General features: G+C 40.4%; 1 protein-coding gene, 1 long non-coding RNA gene and 2 pseudogenes across 2 annotated transcripts; 3 read left to right on the forward strand and 1 right to left on the reverse strand.

The window, feature by feature from the left end:
• The window catches only part of LOC124000029, an 81,758-nt pseudogene extending 81,210 nt beyond the window's left edge, over window positions 1–548 (forward strand).
• A 5,726-nt stretch (window positions 549–6,274) lies between these two features.
• On the forward strand, window positions 6,275–8,106 carry LOC124000879 (annotated as a pseudogene).
• A 4,954-nt stretch (window positions 8,107–13,060) lies between these two features.
• Window positions 13,061–15,181, reverse strand: LOC124000911. Its single transcript, XR_006832684.1, has 3 exons — window positions 14,935–15,181; window positions 14,721–14,790; window positions 13,061–14,532 (listed from the first exon to the last, which is right to left on the reverse strand). It is a non-coding gene; the product is annotated as an uncharacterized LOC124000911 (long non-coding RNA).
• Window positions 13,581–15,376, forward strand: LOC123999660 (interferon a3-like). Its single transcript, XM_046305630.1, has 5 exons — window positions 13,581–13,746; window positions 13,952–14,029; window positions 14,146–14,295; window positions 14,743–14,835; window positions 15,050–15,376. Exons 1-5 carry the CDS (start codon window positions 13,612–13,614, stop codon window positions 15,143–15,145), a joined length of 552 nt encoding a protein of 183 aa, XP_046161586.1. The 5' UTR covers window positions 13,581–13,611; the 3' UTR covers window positions 15,146–15,376.
• The last annotated feature ends 6,433 nt before the right edge of the window (window positions 15,377–21,809 follow it).

Consider the following 21,809-nt stretch of genomic DNA (forward strand, 5'->3'; position numbering starts at 1 on the left):
CAAAAATAAGCACTACTACTCTGAGAATCTTAATTTATTATTATTATTATTATTATTATAATATACTGCACCAGGCCTTTCTTTGTTGTTCAAGACAATATGATCATTATAATGGCCAGAAAGTCCAAACCACTAATATTGACATTTTCTTTTGTTTTTCAGAACTACAATCCACAGTCTTGGGAGCTCATTAGGAAAGAGACTAAATGTCATCTGCAACGATTGGTACGCCCTTACCAGTTTATATACAATCACGTGGGACCCTGTTAGTCTCTTAACTATATGTACATCCATAAATGGTTGTTTTTTATTATTATAAATTAATATTTATGTTTTGCATTTCCTTTTTGTACATGTGTTGAATAGAACTGTATTGCCTGTCTACTTATAATACATGTGGAAAAATTTGTATTGAAAATGTGAATACAAATGTATTTTGTATGAAATCGCCAAATGTCATTATTGTCTAAAACCAATGAGAGTGGATTTATCTAACCATCTGAGGGGATGCAGATTAAACTTGTTGCTGATCGTCAGTCACGTGATAATTCTCCTTTAAGTTTAAACACCAGATGACCAAAAGGATGTGGACACCTGCTAATCGAACATCTTATTCCCCCCTGTGCTGCTATAACAGCCTCCACTCTTATGGGAAGGTGTTCCACTAGATGAAACTTGGAACATTGCTGTGGGGACTTGTTTCCATTCAGTCACAAACATTAGTGAGGCTGGGCACAGATGTTGGACATTTAGGCCTGGCTCGCAGTCGGCATTCCAAATCATCTCAAATGTTTTCAATAGGGTTGAGATCAGGGCTCTGTGCAGGCCAGTCAAGTTCTTCCACACCAATCTCGACAAACCATTTCTGTATGGACCTTGCTTGGTGCATTGGGGCATTGTCAGGCTGAAACAGGAAAGGGTATTCCCCAAACTGTTGCCTAAGTTGTGTGGTGGATATTATAAAATAACAATTTGCTGGAGCCCAAGTCAAGCTTTGATTTTTTTATTTCTCTGAGCTCTCTGGAATAACAGATTTACACTGCACAGTGTAGGCAGTCTGAATTCCAAAGCAATGAGTGATGAGCACATATTTTTTTATAGTTTCCTGTTCTTGGGTGGGACTTTATCTATGCAAGGACACAGATGCAAGCTGGTTTGCAACACAGGATGATACTCCCAAGAATAGGACATGATAATTGGACAGTTTCGCACAGTTTTACAAGGTTAGTCACATACTCAGGTGGATGGACGCATACAATTAAAATTTGCCATTATAGTTGGAAGCACAGAATCGTCTAGCATGTCATTGTATGCTGTAGTGTTAAGATTTCCCTTCATTGGAAGCTTACTAGCCCAAACCATGAAAAATTGCCCGCGACCATTATTCCTCCTCCACCAAACTTTTCAGTTGGTACTATGCAGTCGGACAGGTAGCATTCTCCTCGCATCCGCTAAACCCAGATTCATCTGTCAGACTGCCAGATGGTGAAGCATGATTCATCACTCCATAGAACGCTTTTCGTCTGCTCCAGAGTCCAATGGTAGCAAGCTTTACACCACTCAAGCCACTGCTTGGCATTGCGCATGGTGATGTTAGGCTTGTGTGTGGCTGCTGGGCCATGGAAACCCATTTCATGAAGCTGCCGACAAATCGTTATTGCGTGGACGTTGCCTCCAGAGGCAGTTTGGAACTTGGTAGTGAGTGTTGCAACCGAGGACAGACAATTTTGACATACTACGCCCTTCATCACTCGGCGGTCCTGTTCTGTGAGCTTGTAAGGCCCATCACTTTGCGGCTGAGCAGTTGTTGCTCTTAGATGTTTCCACTTCACAATAACAGCACTTACAGTTGACCGTTGCCGGCCTAGCAGGTGCAGAAATTTGACGAACTTACTTGTTGCAAAGGTTTGCATCCTATGACGGTGCCACGTTGACAGTCACTGAGCTCTTCAGTAAGGCCATTACATTGCCAGTGTTTGTCTACAGAGATTGCATGGCTGTGTGCTTGATTTTATACACCTGTCAGCAACTGGTGTGGCTGAAATAGCCGAATCCACTAAATTGATGGCGTGTCCACATACTTTTGAATATATAGTGTATATTCTATTTGTTTTGTTTCTTTTTAATGTGTTTTTGTACTTTGTGGGGGGTTACTGTTTTTCATGTGTCAATCACACTGGGGCAGTGGGCAGGAGATCTGGGTGAGGAGTAGAGGGACATTTGGGGGACCAGGAACTTTTAGCTCCCACTTGCCATTGTGGGATGTTTATTTCTAAAGACTTTCCATTGTATTAAACACCTTACTGTATGTCTTACTATAATTGGTGTGAAAATAAGAAAAAACACATGGAAAGGAAAAATGGAAGGAAAAAAACCCAATACATTCAAAAGATAATACTTTAGTCTCCCGAACGAGATGGTAGGCAAAACATATAAATAACAATTGATTTAGCTGAGTGATATATCGAAAAGAAATACAACTTTTAAGTGGCATCCTAATACAGTATCTCTCAATTAATAAATTAGGTCAATTCCTTTATGACTTTAGAAAAAATGATGTATTACATAGGCCTACGAGGCAGCCCACAGTCCTTTCATAAAAAGAATGGAATTCCTGGATAGAATAGATTCTCATGGAGACACTACGTCGTTCTACAAAACGCTACTTTGGCAAAATTAAGCAACTTCAATAGCAAAAGGTTAAAATAACACAGAATCATATATTGAATGGTTTTACTTGAATCCCTTTATCGCTGCTACATTTACTCATTTCAATTTATTGTGGAGTTTTATCGTTTCGGGAAAACAGTACCTGGGAGGTTGTTCGAAATGAAATCCAGTGGATATTCAATAAATTAATAAATCAAATGTATTTATAAAGCTCTTTAGACAGCAGCACGTCACAAAGTGCTACACATAAACCCAGCGAAAAAACAAAAACAGCAAGCATATTGAAGAACTTACAGATTCTACTCGAGTCTATGCACTACAAATTAGTAATGTAATATATTTATTTCTTACAACGACTGTAGGCTGCCGTAATAAACCTGTTGACCCATTTAGCAACATTTGTAATTAACTGACTGCACAAATGCATCGAAATTCATCTCAAGTTTGAAAACAATCATTAATTTAAAACAATCAATTATTTTTTTGATTTGCCAACAATCTTGAACAATCAATGCCATGATCAGATGGTTAATATAAAGGCTTAACATAAAAACTGCATAATCAGACACCTACACCTCCAATTAACATCATCATCATCCTATGAGTCTACATCTGAATGGGACTTTCATGTTTAAAAAAAAGTGTAGAAAAATACAGCCATAACTATCATTAGCATCATCGTCATTCACATTAGGTCAAATTCACACATCATCGTCAAGGCTAATTTAGGGCATATACTCTTTTTTTAAACAAAAATTAACAAACATTAAAAAGACCCCTTGGAATTTACCGAATCAATTTAATAAGAATGAAGCGCATAAGAGAAAAGGAAAAGTAATTCCCCTGCATGCTGGCAACACCACCGCAATACCACCGCACTCTACTCTCGATTTTAGAGGCGGTGGCTTTAGTCTTCATTCAACATTACCAGTCACTCTATTAATAAAACGTTTTGTTATTTCAAACATTTGCAATATTAACACTGAACAGTAAATGCTTCAGACAACACTACCGGATTAAAAGAGAGTCGACAACAGATTAAACGCGTGTGAGCAAAAATCTCCATGCTACTCCTATCAAAAAAAAACGTTTCTACACAGAATCTGAAAAATGTGGTGTGCAATGTCCAAAACTACAGCATATTTACTAAACATGGCCCTCATTTCATATGAGAGAGCCCTGTACCATTATATTGTAGCGACCCGCACAGACAGCTGTGTGTTATGTGTTAGGCTAGGAGGTGGTTGTGTTGTACTGACCAGTACCCGGTGTTCGCGGGGTCCGACCTGTCAATCAACCTGCTATCTGCCAATCACGGGAATGCCTGGAATGTTCTGATGCCGGGCATCTTGGTGGTTGGCGGAGTGGCGTGGAGGGGGGTTGGGCAGGGGGGTGGAGCATTGGAAGTTAAGACCAGGTTCAGCTTTTGTTCTCTCTCTCTTACGTCTGGGCTTCACAAGAGAAGGTCACGATTGGCTTGTGTCATCTATTTGGCGTGTGCTACGGCCCAAACAGTAGCCTGTGTAAAGTTGGTGTAATAAACCGTCAATTCGTAAACTCAAGCCTCTGTCTGGACAATTGTTCCTTTATGATCTAGTCGGGTCATTACATTGGTGTCAGAAGTAAAAACGTTGATACAAGTTAGCCAGCTAGCTAGCTGACTTATGTGGCTGTGGTGGGCCGTTCCCCACCACAGACAGTGGAAACCGCTGGGTGCTCACGGCCATGGACTATTTCACAAAATGGCCCGAGGCCTATGCTCTGCCTGACCAGGAGGCAGAGACCATCGTCGACGCCCTGACAGCGGGGATGTTCAGCAGGTTTGGAGCTGCAGAGTCCATCCACAGCGACCAAGGCAGAAACTTTGAGTCCCGTGTGTTCGCCACCATGTGTGAGAGGCTGGGTATGCACAAGACCCGCACTACTCCTCTCCATCCTCAAAGTGATGGCCTTGTGGAGCGCTTCAACAAAACGCTTGGACAGCAGCTGGCCATCGTCTCTTCCAAACACCAGCGTGACTGGGACAAGCACCTGCCTATGGTCCTCATGGCATGCCGCTCCGCTGTCCAAGACTCCACTTCCTGCACGCCTGCCCTCCTCATGCTGGGGAGAGAGATCCGCACCTCTGCGGAGATGGCGTTTGGTCGGCCCCTGGATAGCCCTCATGTTCCTCCGGGGCCGGAGTATGCCCGGAGACTCCAGGACCGCCTGGAGACAGCCCACACCTTCGCCAGAGAGCAGCTGGTGAATGCAGGTGTGAGGCAGAAAAGGAACTATGACGTGCACACCCGGGGAAGGCACTTTGTGGCTGGGAAGCTGGTCTGGGTCTACAGCCCCCTAAGGAAAAAAGGCAGATGCCCCAAGTTGGACAGTCACTGGGTGGGACCCTGCAGTGTCCTGGAGAGGGTAGGGGAGGTTGTGTACCGGGTGCAGCTTCCTCCCAGGGGAGAAAGGTGGCACTGCACCGGGACAGGTTAGCCCCATACAGAGGGGCCTCTTCTCCCCAAACCCCAGGAACCCCCACAATTCCCCTCTCTGGCAATGACATTCTCCAGGCACCCACCCTCAGGTGCCGCAGACAAGGCTCCAGACAGCCCACTCCCCTGTCTCCCCCTGTGTCACCGCGTGGTTCCCCAGAGCCACGGACTGTATTACCCGTTCCCGCTTCCTTGTCACCCATATCCCTGCCTTCATCCCCTGGGTCGCAGAGGGGCACTCTGCGACCATCACGACCACGCAGGCAAAGGAGACCTCCGGGTCGCTTCAGAGACTTTGTTTGTTCCCTCGGGGACGACGAGGGACTTTGTGGTGGGGGGGCTGTGTAGCGACCCGCACAGACAGCTGTGTGTTATGTGTTAGGCTAGGAGGTGGTTGTGTTGTACTGACCAGTACCCGGTGTTCGCGGGGTCCGACCTGTCAATCAACCTGCTATCTGCCAATCACGGGAATGCCTGGAATGTTCTGATGCCGGGCATCTTGGTGGTTGGCGGAGTGGCGTGGAGGGGGGTTGGGCAGGGGGGTGGAGCATTGGAAGTTAAGACCAGGTTCAGCTTTTGTTCTCTCTCTCTTACGTCTGGGCTTCACAAGAGAAGGTCACGATTGGCTTGTGTCATCTATTTGGCGTGTGCTACGGCCCAAACAGTAGCCTGTGTAAAGTTGGTGTAATAAACCGTCAATTCGTAAACTCAAGCCTCTGTCTGGACAATTGTTCCTTTATGATCTAGTCGGGTCATTACAATATTATAGAAATAAAAAATAACCATGGTTTTCTTCGTTTTTAATATTCAATATGGCCTACATTTTGACACCTGCAGCTAATATGCTGCTATGTTAGCATTAAATGCATTGCTACAGTGCAATTCTCTACATATGAAAACTGTTAACTTGATAGGCAAACATTTTCTGATTAGTTTTACAATAGCATAATTAAGAATTACCCCCTAAAATTGGGGCTTATATAAAGGGAAGCGAAAGTCTGAACCATGAAACACATTCTTCACCACAAAGGGATTTTGATACCTTTACGTAGCGATACTTGGGTTATATAAAATGGGCAACTTCAACAGTCTAGGTATCATATCAATCAAGATAAAGATAATCCTATCGTTAATCATTTTTAATCGCTGTTCCATTCAAGTTCTTATAAAAGAAACATGGCTGTATTGAAATGGTTGAGCATTTGCCTGACTCTGTTCTGCCAAGGCACAGCAGCAGCAAAACCTTGCAGGTGGACGCAGTTTAGGTTGGGGAAGCTGAACGATGTGAGCATAAACCTGCTCTCAGATATGGTGAGGAATATAAACTGCACCAGTCCGCTATTTGATGTTCACAAATTGATGAGCAAAATTCGCAATGATATTCACATTTCTGTTTTTTAAATTATAGCTAATTTAATTTATAAGCAATACTTTCACTTTCTGTACCACAATGTTTAATTTAAGGTTACTAGCACAATATAGTTTACTTCTTGATATTGATATGAATTCTATTTCAGGGTGGACTCTTTCCACTTATGTGTGCAGAAAAAACGTCGAACAAATGTTTCCAGAGAATCTTTACAAGAACACAGAGGTAGGATACACTTCAGTATATTGATAGCCTAAAGTACAGTATGGTAAATTGGAAGTTTAACCATTTATTTAGACACCCAATGCCTAAAACCCTGTTTTATTTTATCCAGGATGAGGACGTCTCTGTGGTTGCATTGGAGGCTATGCGATATGTGGACCAATTATATAACAACAGTCTGACGTCTGTCACATGGAACAAAATAAAACTTAACATGTTCCAAAACGTCATATATCGTCAAGTTCAAAACTTAGAGTTATGTGTAAGTATGAACCCTCTTGTGTAGTCTGAAGGTTAGACACAGATTGTACAAAACATTAACAAGACCTGCAATGATCCCTCACTTGTTAGACCCATTCCTATTGGTGTGGAGGAAGGGGCGGAGACAGGTTAAAGAAGGATTTTTAATCCTTGAGACAATTGAGACATGGATTGTGTACGTGTGCCATTCAGAGGGTGAATGTGCAAGAACAAATATGTCTGGGGATGTAGGAGTATGGATGTAGGTGTAAGACGCACCAGTTTGAATGTGTCAAGAACTGCAAAACCGCTGGCTTTCTCATGCTCAACCGTTTCCCTTGTATATGAACAATGGTCCACCACCCAATGGACATCCAGCTAACATGACACATCTGTGGGAAGTATTGGAGTCAACATGGGCCAGTATCGCCGTGGAACACATGCCCTGACGAATTTAGGCTGTTTTCAGGGTAAAACGGGGTGAAACTCAATGTTATGAACGTGTTACTAATGTGGTGTACACTCAGTGTATTTTGGGGCAGACAATCGTGGGCATTGGTATTTAAATAATTTAAACACTTCAAACACACCAAATATTGTATAATCTTTTCATAACCGTCTCATAAGACAAAATGCATGCCCTCACCAGCATTTTATATTGTCTCCAGGTCGTAGGTGGTGTTTGGGAATCCTCTGGAGATGGAGGGTCGGTTACTCTGAAAACATATTTCAACAAGCTGAACACCGTCTTGAAAGAGAAGGTGGGTCCAATATCAAATGTCCTCGAATAGAGGCAAAATTAATCCCAGCAAAAGTTTTAGATCACCACAAATAGGATGCATCTCAATGCCACAACTCACATTTGAAACATGGAATTGCCAAGTGCCGTTTTTATGTCGATGGATGCGCTGGATCAACAACACCTGCAGTAGTTGAGTTGACTGAAATAAAATGTAAATCTTGTCCGCTCTCCAGGAACACAGCGCATGCGCATGGGAGATTGTGCGAAAGGAGATTCGCGAAAACTTGGTGCAGTTGAAGAAATTCATTGACAGCAGAGTCAAGCCGTGAGGACAACCACATAATCATCACTGGAGACGTGACATATTCCTCAGGCTGGCTAACAGATTGATGGCTGATATATATATTTATATATACTGATATTTATATATGTTGCCCGATTGACTGCATGACTGATTTATTTATTTATTTATATATATTGGTAGACTGATATTTATGTGTACACAATGTATTTATTTATTCGTGTTTTATTTATAATACAATTAAATAAAAAAATACATACAACTATTCTCATATTGTTTTTTTTTCATTATCTTATATAATAATTAATTGTATGCATTCATGCCTGCATTCTTCCATTCATTCCTTCATGCATTCATTTTTGTACAGAAAGACTTTCTAAAGGGGAACTCTGCAGTTCGGACAAAACCAAAGCACACACTCAAACACTCTTTTTGTAAATACCTGAGAGATGGGGTTGAAAGGAACAACTACTGTCACAGAACTATAGATGCAAGGAAGGATTATCCATGAAAACACAATTCTAGTTTTATCTACATGTTTGTAAAATGTCTAAATCTGGACACAATTGACATCTTGCCTGACCATACCATTTTTATTTTAATACATAGAGCGGTCGTTTCGGGTGCAGTGCTTGCAAGAGAACATGTACATCAACATTCAACACATTCATTTGTTATTTGAAGACACTCATTATGAACAGGTCGGTAAAGGCTGTAACTTTTAAAGTAGCCAAAGAATCGTGTAAGCACATTAATTTACATACATTTATTTTTTTTCCAAAAGAGAGAGATGGTTTTGACAGCATATGTCATTTAATATCAAGTGAGAAGGGTACTGTATTTGCTCATTCTAGTCTAACTCTGCCATGGAACAAAAGGCACCAGGATTACCTAGGAAATGTCATTTTCAGACAGACAACGAATGTATCTGAATGCACGAGTATGGTTTTTTCGCTAGCAACTTAAAATGTATTCTTTAATATGACAATACCACGTACTACATTGAATCGTTTCAAACAGTTGGTCTACCATTCTATACGTTTTCATGGAGACACTTCATCGTTCTGGAAAACCCTACTTTAGCAAAATGATTCCACTTCTAATAGCAAAGGCTTAAAATAACACAAAAGCCTATATTGAATGGTTGTATTTGAATCACTTTTTCGTTGTTACATTTACTCAAGTCAATTTACTGTGGGGTTTCATCATTTCAGGACAACAGTTATTGAATTTGAGAGTTTTTTAAAAATAAAATCGTGTGGAAATGGAAGAATGTACAGATTATACTCTATTCTATAAACCAAAATATAATGAAATATACATTTAATAACACGACTGTAGGCTACCGAAATAAACTGCACAAATACAGTTACATTAATCTCACGTTTTTGCAATTATATTATATCACATGTACATACGTATTCAGACCCTGTACTCAGTACTTTGTTGAAGCCCCTTTGGCAGCGATTACAGCCTCGAGTCCTCTTGGGTGTGACGCTACAAGCTGGGCACGCCTGTATTTGGGGAGTTTCTCGCATTATTCTCTGTAGATCTTCTCAAGCTTTGTCAGGTTGAGAGCGTCGCTATGTACAGGTCTACAGATACCCTTCCCCAGATCTGTGCCTCGACACAATCCTGTCTCGGAGGTCTACGGACAATTGCTTCGACCTCGTGGCTTGGTTTTTGCTCTGACATGCACTGTGGGACATTATATAGACAGGTGTGTTCCTTTCCAAATCATGTCAGATCAATTACATTTACAACAGGTATTTAATGTCGTCATCATCACATCACCATCAGCATCATCACCAGCATCATTCTACGTGTCTATATATCAAAGTGACTTTCCTATTCACTCACATTAGGCCAAACTCAAACATCATTGTCATAATTTCCGTCGTCTTGGTAAGCGCCTTAGAAAGGCTAATCTAGGGCACATACTTTTTTATTAACCAGAAATTAACAAACTGTAAAAAGTTGGAATTTACCGAATCAATGTAATAAGAATGAACCGCATGAGAGAAAATGAAAAGTGAAGACAATACAATACCACCGCGCTCTACTCTCCATTTTAGAGGCGGGTCGGCTTCAGCCTTCATTCAACACTACCAGGTAACTACCAGTCACTCTGTCAATGGAATGTGTTTAATTATAAAACATGTGCCATATTAACACTGAACAGTCATGCTTCAGATTGAACTGCCAGATTAAAGGAAAGTCACAACAGACTTAACGTGTGAGTAAAATGTGATCGCTTGTGCTACGCCTATTGAAACAAGTTTCTGGTTAACCCTACACAGAATCTGAAAAATGTGGTGAGCAATGTCTACAATGTTGACCATGGCCCTCATTTGCTAAGATGAAGCCCTGCAACATTGTATAAATAGGCAACTGTTTCATCAGTTTTTCATATTCAATATTGTCTGCTGAAAAACTGCTTTCTGAACTCATGAAATGCATTGCTCCAATGCAATTCTCCGCAAAGGCATGTATGAAAACTGTTAACTTGCTGGACAAAAAAAACATTCTTATTAATTTCACAATAGCATAATTAAGAATCACCCACTGAAAAATGCTTTTAAAGGGAAGCTAAAGCCTGAACCATGCAACCTTCTTCACCACAAAGGAATGTTTTATACCTTCACGTTCATCGATAATTCGGTTAATTATATAAAATGGACAACTTTACCAATGTAGGTATCATATCGAATCAAGATTAAGATAATCGGTTGTTCATAATTTCGAAAATCTGTTACTCTTAAATGATATCAATAGAAACATGGTTCTATTGAAATAGTTGAGTATCTGCCTGACTCTGTTCTGCCGAGGCACAGCAGACTCCGATTGGTGCAGATGGACGCAGTTTATGCACCAGTCCGCTACATGTTGCACCAGTCCGCTCTTTAGTGAACACAATTTGATGTTCAATACATCTCATCATTAGGCCTACATTTATTTTATTTCATTATAACACATTTAATGTAACCAAAGCTTTCACTATCTGTACCACAACGTTTAATGTAAGGTTACTATTCCAATACAGTTCACTTTTTGACATTGCTATGACTTTATTTCAGAGTGGACACGTTCCAGCTCTGTGTCTAATGGAAAAGTCGAGAGCATGTTTCCGCAGCATGTTTACAAGAACACATAGGCTGGATACACTTCAGTATCATATAGCAAGATTTTGATAGCCTAAAATATAGCATATGATTTTTTACCATTTCAAAATTACAAATTGGAAGTTTTACCATGGAATTTGTGAGACACCCTAATGCCTAAAACCCGGTTATCTTTTATACAGGGCGAGGACCTCTCTGTGGTTGCATTAGAGGCTTTGGGATATATGGTCCAATTATTTAAAGGCCTGACTCCTGACTCCTGTCACCTGGAACAAAGAAACACTAAAAACAGATGACCTCGTTAAGTTAATAAGAAATTAGAAATGAGTTAGTATGATCCCTCGTGGTGTAGCCTAAGCTATATTTGGGGGGCAGACATTAATTGGCACATGTATAAAATTTGTGATTCAATCCAAATTATGTTTTGTATGATATTTTCAGAACTTTACCTAATACGGAACGAATTCACTGACCACCATTAGATATTGTCTCCGGGTCGGGTTTGGTGTTGGGGCATCCTCTGGAGATGGAGGGTCGGTTTCTTCTGGTAACGCGTCATGAAAACATATGTCGACAAGCTGAACACCGTCTTGAAACAGAAGGTGGGTACAATATCAAATGTCCTCGAAAAGAGGATAAATTAATCACAGGAAAAGTTCTAGATCACCACAAATCGGATGACTTTTGCTGCCACAACTCACATGTGAAACATGGAACTTCCAAACGCCGTTTAAGTCGACGGATGCATTTGCGCTGCACCTGCTGTGGTTGAGTTGTTTTAAGAATTAATGTATTGTATGCGCTCAAGGAACACTGCGCATGCGCATGTGAGATCGTGGGGCTGAGGTTTGCTACAAACTGGGGCAGTTAAACAAATTGCTGAGTGAGGAAGAAGCGGTCTGTTGGACAAACCACATAATCATCATCAGAGACATGTGACATGTACCTGAGGCTGGCTAATAGATTGATGGATGATATATTTACTGACTGACTGATTTATGTACATGTGAAGGCTATGTATTTATTTATTCTGTAATTTATTTATATTTAAAATACATTTTAAAAAACGTGCATCTATTATCATAATGTTTGTATTAATTTACATATTCATTCATCCATGCATTCATCCATTCAGTCTTTCATCCATTCATTTGTTTAGGCAATATGCAGTTCAAAACAACAGCATAGTGGAGTCTATGCGCTACAAATAAGCAGATGTAATATATTTATTTCCTACCACGACTGTCGGCTGCCGAAATAAACCTGCTGACCCATTTAACAACATTTTTAATTAACTGACTGCACAAATACAGTGAAATTCATCTCAAGTTTGAAAACAATCTTTAATTAGTTGTTTGGCCAAAAATCTAGAACAATCAATGCCATGATCAGATAGTTCATTGTTACCAGGTAACCTGATATAAAGACTTAACACGAAAACTGCATCATCAGAAACCTACATCTCCTATTAACGTCGTAGTCATCATCGTCATCCTATGATTCTATATCTGAATGGGACTTTCATGGTTAAATAAAAGTATAGAAAAATATAGCTACAACCATCATTAGCATCATCGTCATTCATATTAGGTCAAATCCATACACCATCGTCAAGGCTAATTTAGGGCATATACTCTTTTTTTAAACACAAAGGAACAAACTTTAAAAAGAACCCTTGGAATTTACCGAATCAATTTAATAAGAATGAAGCGCATAAGAGAAAAGGAAAAGTAATTCCCCAGCATGCTGGCAACACCACCGCAATACCACCGCACTCTACTCTCGATTTTCGAGGCGGCGGCTTTAGTCTTCATTCAACATTACCAGTCACTCTATTAATAAAACATGCCTTTTTTCAAAGATTTTCAATATTAAAAATGTACAATAATGCGTCATATTGAACTACCGGATGAAAAGAGTGTCGACAACAGATTAAACGTGTGTGAGCAAAAATTCATCTCCATGCTACTCCTATCAAAATACCTTTCTACACAGAATCTGAAAAATGTGGTGTGCAGTTTCCAAAAGTACAGCAATTTATATTGAACAAGGCCCTCATTTTATAGGAGAAAGCCCTGTACCATTGTATTATAGAAATAACAAATCAGCCACGGTTTTTAATATTCAATATGGCCTACATTTGAACACCTACTGAATATGTTAGCATGAAATGCATTGCTACAGTGCAATTCTCTACATATGAAAAATGTTAACTTGATAGGAAAACATTTTCTGATTAGTTTTACAATAGCATAATTAAGAATTGGGGCTTATAAAGGGAAGCGAAAGTCTGAACCATGAAACACATTCTTCACCACAAAGGGATTTTGATACCTTTACGTAGCGATACTTGGGTTATATAAAATGGGCAACTTCAACAGTCTAGGTATCATATCAATCAAGATAAAGATAATCCTATCGTTAATCATTTTTAATCGCTGTTCCATTCAAGTTCTTATAAAAGAAACATGGCTGTATTGAAATGGTTGAGCATTTGCCTGACTCTGTTCTGCCAAGGCACAGCAGCAGCAAAACCTTGCAGGTGGACGCAGTTTAGGTTGGGGAAGCTGAACGATGTGAGCATAAACCTGCTCTCAGATATGGTGAGGAAAATAAACTGCAGCAGTCCGCTATTTGGTGTGCACAATTGATGAGCAAAATTCGCAATGATATTCAAACATCTATTTTTTTTATTATAACACATTTTATTTTTAATCAATGCTTTCACTTTCTGTACCACAATGTTTAATTTAAGGTTACTAGCACAATATAGTTTACTTCTTGATATTGATATGAATTCTATTTCAGGGTGGACTCTTTCCACTTATGTGTGCAGAAGAAAACGTCGAACAAATGTCTCCAGAGGATCTTTACAAGAACACAGAGGTAGGATACACTTCAGTATATTGATAGCCTAAAGTTAGGTATCACTAAAGTACAGTATGCTAAATTGGTAGTTTAACCATTGCCTAAAACCTAAAACCCTGTTTTATTTTATTCAGGGTGAGGACGTCTCGTTGGTTGCATTAGAGGCTATGCGATATGTGGACCAATTATATAACAACAGTCTGACGCCAGTCACGTGGAACAGAACAAAACTTAACATGTTCCAAAACGTCATATATCGTCAAGTTCAAAACTTAGAGTTATGTGTAAGTATGAACCCTCTTGTGTAGGCTGTAGGTTATACGCTGATTGTACAAAACATTAGAAATACCGGCTCTTTCCATGACATAGACTTTCCAGCTGAATCCAGGTGAAAGCAATGATCCCTCACTTGTTAGATCCACTCCTATTGGACATCAAGCCAACATGACACAACTGTGGGAAGTATTGGAGTCAACGTGGGCCAGTCTCGCCGTGGAACACATGCCCCTGACGTATTTAGGCTGTTTTGAGGGTAAAACGGGGTGAAACTCAGTGTTAGGAATGTGTTACTTATGTGGTGTACACTCAGTGTATTTTGGGGCAGACAACCGTGGGCATTGGTATTTAAATAATTTAAACACTTCAAACACACCAAAACATATGATAATATTTTCATAACCGTCTCATAAGACAAAATTAATGCACTCACCAGCATTTTATATTGTCTCCAGGTCGTGGGTGGTGTTTGGGAATCCTCTGGCGATGGAGGGTCGGTTACTCTGAAAACATATTTCAACAAGCTGAACACCGTCTTGAAAGAGAAGGTGGGTCCAATTTCAAATGTCCTCGAATAGAGGCAAAATTCATCTGAGCAAATGTTCTAGATCACCACAAATAGCACTCATTTCAATGCCAAAACTCACATTTGAAACATGGAATTGCCAAGTGCCGTTTTTATGTCGATGGATGCGCTGGATCAACAACACCTGCAGTGGTTGAGTTGACTGACATAAAATGTTTATCTTGTCCGCCCTCCAGGAACACAGCGCATGCGCATGGGAGATTGTGCGAATGGAGATTCGCGAAAACTTGGTGCAGTTCAAGAAATTCATTGACAGCAGAGTCAACCTGTGAGGAGAACCACATAATCATCATTGGAGACGTGACATATTCCTCAGGCTGGCTAACAGATTGATGGCTGATATTTATACTGACTGACAGACTGGCCGACTGCTCGATTGACTGAATTACTGATTTATTTATTTTATATATATTGGTAGATGGATATTTATGTATACACAATGTATTTATTTATTCGTGTTTTATTTATAATACAATTAAATAAATAAAAAGTACGGACAACTATTCTCCTATTGTTTTCATTCACTTAAATGATTTATTCACGCCTGCCTGCATTCATCCATTCATTTATTTTATGCATTCATTTTTTTATAGACCGACTTTCTAAAGGGGAACTCTGCAGTTCAAACTAAACCAAAGCACACACTCAAACACTCTTTTTGTAAATAGCTGAGAGATGGGGTTGAAAAAAATAACTATTGTCACAGAACTATAGATGCAAGGAAGGATAATCCATGAAATCACAATTCTAGTTTTACCTACATTTTGAAGATGTAATGTGGATTTTAATAATCACATTTTTTTTAACCAATGGTGTAAAACACGTTTGTACGTTTGTACATTGGTTTGTTGTGTTTCAACACAATCTCACACTCATTTCGTGCAAAAATCTCACACTCATTTCGTGCAAATATGTACGAAAATAATTTAGCATATTTCAAGTATTTTTGTGGGTTTTTGTGTGGCTTAATTTGTGTGAAAAGATACGAATTTGTGTGCTAGTTAATACGTAGGAAAAGACACATTATTGTGCAACTTCATTCATTGGAACAAACTTTTTCAGATGTCAAACTTTGTAACAATCTTTTCAAAGTTATTTGAGCAATGCTTGATGAGCAACTGCCTTTTTGTTGTCCATATATACTTATATAAAAAAACAAACGTGATAACACCAAATATTGTTCATCAACCAGGTTGTCACCAAAATAATTATATTATAATATAAGCCTTACATTGTTTTTTTATTTTTATTAATGCCAAAACCCTTTCCTATGCTTGTTTTCTCTTACTTCTTTAGGATACTGGTGTATTTGAAGTCAGAAAGACCCTTTTCTCATGTAGCCAACAGTAGGCCTTTACTATTGTCTACATTACGCATTTCATAGTTCGTGGAGACTACAGTACATTACACAATTGCCTTTATTTATTCTTCCTAGGGCTACAATTCTCTTTCTTTATATATTCTTTAAGGGGTTTTCTTTATTTTAACTATATTCTACATTGTGAAATAATAGTGAAGACATCACAACTTTGAAATAACACATATGGAATCATGTAGTAACCAAAAAAGTGTTAAACAAATCAAAATGTATTTTAGTCAAAAATATGCCTAGTCAAATCTTATCCAGCTGGGACAATAGAGAGAGTCGTCAATATGTATGTAGAGCTTGATGAACAGAGCAGCAAATCTCTGGCCAAGACAGCGTTTTTGAATCTCTTCAACATCAATGACAACTCTGCTCCATATACCATGAAGACATGTTCTGGGGTAACAGAGACACCAGTGCTAAGTGTCAAGGAATGTCACTTAACAACGTTCTGCTCAGTGGTCCAGACTTAAACAACACACTATTGGGTGTCCTAATGCGCTTCCGCAAGGATTGTATTGCACTAACGGCAGATGTGTAACAAATGATTTACTGTTTTGGTGTACGTGAGGATCACAGAGATTACTTAAGGTTTCTCTGGTATGAAGATAACAACCCAGATAGAAAACATAACTGAGTACAGGATGAACACCCCAGTCTCCTTGTCTACCACTCAATGAAGAGAGCTGCACATCTTCTCGGATGCCTCTACAGTAGCCATAGGAGTGGTAGCCTACCTGAGAGTTATTGACTCTGAAAGGTCAATGCCATGTTGGATTTATCTTGGGGAAACCAAAATTGGCCCCTCAGCCGGCCAACACTATCCCACGCCTAGAACTGTGTGAGGCTGTGCTAGCTGTTGAGATGTATGAACTGATCAGAGTTTTACACAAACAGTAAGATAGTTCTCGGTTACATCAACAATGTCACCAAAAGATTCTATGTGTATGTTGCCAACAGGGTAACTCACATCAGGAATTCTACCCATCCAGTGGTGTTATGTAAACACCAACAGCAGTCCAGCAGACCATGCAACCAGGCCCATACTAGCTGCACTCTTAAAGCACACCAGTTGGTTCTCATGTCCACCTTTCCTGACCCAAGCAAACTCAAGTGAGTCTGAGACAATCAATTTTGACCTTGTAGAGCCTCAAACAGATGCAAAGATTCAAGCAGACATCACTGCCTTTGCCACTAAGATTTCTGAAGCAAAACTCGTCTCTCATCGCTTTGAGAGGTTCTCAAGCTGGAAAGCTCTCAATCGAGCCACAGCACGACTCATTCATGTTGCCAGAACCTTCCATGAAGGTGCGGACAACACCAACTGCAGAGGCTGGCATGACTGCAATAAACCATGCAGTACAAGTTGTCACAAGCCAAAACAGCAATCATTCACTGTGTGCAACATGAATCCTTCAAAAATGCCTTGAAAAGGGAAAAGAGTTCCTAAAATAATGTACACTCAAAAAGCTGAACCCAGTGAATGATGAGGATGGATTGCTGAGGGTGGGAGGCTGCTTATTCTCTGCTTACATGTCACACGGAAAACATCCTCTCATCATCACATCATGTTGCCACTCTGCTGGTAAGACATTATCACAAGCAAGTGGCTCACCAGGGCTGTCATTTTTCAGATGGCGCTATTCGAGCAGCAGGCTTCTGGATTATTGGGAGCAGACGTCTGGTCTCTGGTATCATTCACAAGTGTGTCACCTGCCGCAAAGTTAGAGGGAGGATACTTGACCAAAACAAGGCTGACTTGCAGACAGACTCACATCTGAACCACCATTCACCAGCGTTGGACTTGATGTGTTTGGACCATGGAATGTCATAACTCGTAGCACTAGAGGTCATACCAGGTCGCATTTGGAATGGAGAACTTGTTCTCAACTGGCCTACCTGGTTAAATAAAGGAGAAATTAAACAAATAAAAGAGGTGGTAGTGCAGACTCCAAGCGCTGGGCGGTACTCTTTCCATGTATGTCTACTAGAGCTGTCCATACTGAGCTCATCGAATCCATGTCCACATCCGGATTCATCAGTGCGCTAAGGTGTTTTTTCTCTATCCCGTGGTCCAGCAAAAGTGCTACGCTCTGATTGAGGTTCAAACTTCGTAGGTGCCTGCAAGGAACTGGGAATCGACACAAATGACTCAGAACTGACTAAATACCTCTCAGACAAGGGATGTACTTAAATATTTAATCCCCCACACTCGTCTCAAATGGGTTGTTCTTGGGAGAGACTCATTGGAGTTGCCAAATGCTATGCTCCACTCAGACGGGCTCCACTCATCTCACACATGAGGTCTTGAGCACTCTTATGGAAATAATCAATGTGAGACCCCTCACGTCAATGTTAACCGACCCTGACCTGCCTGCCATTCTCACACCCTCAATGTAACTGACACAAGAGACCAGCACTTCCTGAGCCCCTTCTGGATACTTCAGCATGAACGACCTTAATGGAAAACAGTGGAACAAGTCCAGTGTATCGCTGACACCTTTTGGAAAAGATGGAGACAGGAGTACCTGACAACACTGCAGAGACGCTTAAAAGACAAATGTAAAAGTGGGAGATGTTGTCGAATTGAAAGACAGTCAGGCTCACAGAAATGACTGACAAAAAGGTTAGGAAAGTAGAACAAAAAATTGTCACGCAAGAGGCTGCTAACGTGTTTCTGAGACCAATCTCAGAGATTGTTGATCTTCTTTCTGAAGCCTCCTAGAGACAAAATATAAATTTTTAGAAAAGGACATTATTTGTTTCTTGATACATGTTTTATTTCATAATGGCACAATTTCTTTATACCAGGCTGGGAGTGTGCTGCCATCCTGTTATTACGGTGGTTAAAACTGATTTTCATTGTGTTCCATGGTGTTTGTCGCCTCCTATTGGAGCTTTCTGGTACTTAGACTGTAAGGAAACAGAAAGTAGAATAGAGTAGTCGATCTGCACCCAGAGAGGCAGCTAAAAGCAACGTAGCTACGGTGCTGTTCTTTCAGTGCAGTTATTTCTTGTTACGCTTCAGCACCAGACAATATTTATTTGTAAATTAGATTCAAGCATATTGCTAGTGATTATAATATTATTATTGATAGAATTGCTTGCAATGTTAGTTGGTTGCATTTACTCACAACAAATTGCCTTGCCTTTCATGTATGCCGTCAGCTGTATTAGTTTGCTCGTGCTTCATTTAAACGAATTGTAAAAATACAATACTGTAGTGTTCTTATTGTTTCTAGTGTAATATGCTTTGTTATTGTACAGAGGTGTTTGCACATTATTAGAGTAATGAACGAGTTGGCTCGTTGCAACTCATATGGTAATTGGCTGTCTAGTTTGGCATCATGCCAGATACATGGTACCTTGGCATGTGTGTTGTATTTAAACGTTTTCAACATATTAAATCCAGAAAAGTCACGCCTTTGGACTTTTATTGTTCTTAGCTATCTGTCTAGTTTTGCATGGGAACGCAATTCCAGGGCAGAATAGAGAGACTGAAATGAATGAAATACCCTAATCCCAAACTATGTTCAATGTCATCAGCAATTTCCAGTGACAAATGCTCAGTTTGACGCCTTTAGGCTATGGTTTTCACAGCCCTATATTAATAATGCAAGTTATATCAACTTAAAAAGGGTGTATTTACAACCTCTGGGGTATAACATGTTGGGCAAAGTGGTATAGGAGAGTCTGACATGACCCCTAACTTGAGTTCAGTCTTCTCCAATGAGAACCAAGAGGGACACTGCTTTGTATTTCATGACAGGGAAAGGCCTCCATTCTACCCATATGATGTGGATCATTGTCAGGTTATTTGATCCAGTGCATTCGGAAAGTATTCAGACCCCTTGACTTTTTCCATACATTGTTACATTACACCTTTGTTACATTACACCTTATTCTAAAAATCAATCATCATTGATCTACAAATAACACCCCACAATGACAAAGTGAAAACAAGTTTTTAGGCATTTTTGCAAATGTATTAAAAATAAAAACAGAAATTCCAAGACATTTCCTAGAGCTGGCCGCCCGGTCCAAACTGCGCAATTGGGAGAGAAAGCCCTTGGTTATGAAGGTGACCAAGAACTTAAATGTCACTCTGACACTGACAGAGCTCCAGAGTTCCTCTTTGGTGATGGAAGAGCCTTCCAGAAGGACAACCATCCCTCCACCAATCAGGCCTTTATGGTAGAGTGGCCAGACAGAAGCCACTCCCCAGGACTGTTCTGCCTTATTATTATTCGACCATGCTGGTCATTTATTAAGATTTTAACATCTTGGCCATGTTCTGTTATAATCTCCACCCGGCACAGCCAGAAGAGGACTGGCCACCCCACATAGCCTGGTTCCTCTCTAGGTTTCTTCCTAGGTTTTGGCCTTTCTAGGGAGTTTTTCCTAGCCACCGTGCTTCTACACCTGCATTGCTTGCTGTTTGGGGTTTTAGGCTGGGTTTCTGTACAGCACTTTGAGATATCAGCTGATGTACAAAGGGCTATATAAATAAATTTGATTTGATTTTTAAAAGGCACATGACAATACGCTTGGAGTTTGCCAAAAGGCAAAGTCAGGATCGAGGGAATGATGAACAGAGCAAAGTACATAGAGATCCTTGATGAAAACCTGCTCCAGAGAGCTCAGGGCCTCGGACGGGGACGAAGGTTCACCTTCCAGCAGGACAATGACCCCAACCACACAGCCAAGAAAACGCAGGAGTGGCTTCAGGACAAGTCTCTGAATGTCCTTGAATTGCCCAGCCAGAGCCTGGACTTGAACAGATTGAACATCTCTGGAGAGACCTGAAAATAGCTGTGCAGCGACGCTACCCATCCAACTTGACAGATCTTGAGAGGATCTGCAGAGAAAAATGGGAGAAACTCCCCAAATACAGGTGTGCCAAGCCTGTAGCGTCATACCCATGTAGACTCGAGGCTGTACTCAGTGCCAAAGGTGCTTCAACAACGTACTGAGTAAAGAGTCTTAATACTTATGTTAAATGTGTTATTTCAGTTTTAAATTTGTAATTCATTTTCAAACATTTCTCAAAACCAGTTTTTGCTTTCTTGTTAAGAAAAACAACACTCAGGAAATATTTTTTTTGGGTAGACACAAAACTCCCTCCATACTTCCATTTTTTTAACCAGCACTGGTTACCTTCAGATGAGTCCTGTGACATTAATGGGGAGTTTAGAGCAAAACGAGAATCTCCCCTTTCCACAGTGACCTACGAACAGAAGTTGGCACATTGATGGTACCGACATCAGACAAGTCCTTTGACACTTGTGGGGGTCGTAGAGCAAAAGGGAGAGCATTATCATACCGTGTAAGTCTCTCCTTTCCATAGAGTGGTCATTATCCCCATCGGGAGAATTAAAATATTTGGCATGGGTCCCCAGATCCTCAAAAAGTTCTACAGTAGAGATCATCCTGACTGCTTGCATCACTTCCTGGTATGGCAACTGCTCTGCATCTGGCCGTAAGGGGGTAGTACGTACGGTCCAGTACATCGCCGGGGCCAAGCTTCCTGCCATACAGGACCTATATACTAGGCGGTGTCAGAGGAAAGC

The sequence above is a fragment of the Oncorhynchus gorbuscha genome, linkage group LG16, assembly GCF_021184085.1.
Source record: "Oncorhynchus gorbuscha isolate QuinsamMale2020 ecotype Even-year linkage group LG16, OgorEven_v1.0, whole genome shotgun sequence".
In the NCBI taxonomy this organism is placed as follows: domain Eukaryota; kingdom Metazoa; phylum Chordata; class Actinopteri; order Salmoniformes; family Salmonidae; genus Oncorhynchus; species Oncorhynchus gorbuscha.

What these genes read in the sequence shown, in the direction of transcription:
- LOC123999660 (XM_046305630.1), top strand. Translation starts at nt 13,612, where the DNA reads ATGGCTGTATTGAAATGGTTGAGCATTTGCCTGACTCTGTTCTGCCAA. An exon ending in ATCTTTACAAGAACACAGAG is followed by an intron (nt 14,030 to 14,145) that starts GTAGGATACACT and finishes TATTTTATTCAG; the next exon opens with GGTGAGGACGTCTCGTTGGT. An exon ending in TTCAAAACTTAGAGTTATGT is followed by an intron (nt 14,296 to 14,742) that starts GTAAGTATGAAC and finishes TATTGTCTCCAG; the next exon opens with GTCGTGGGTGGTGTTTGGGA.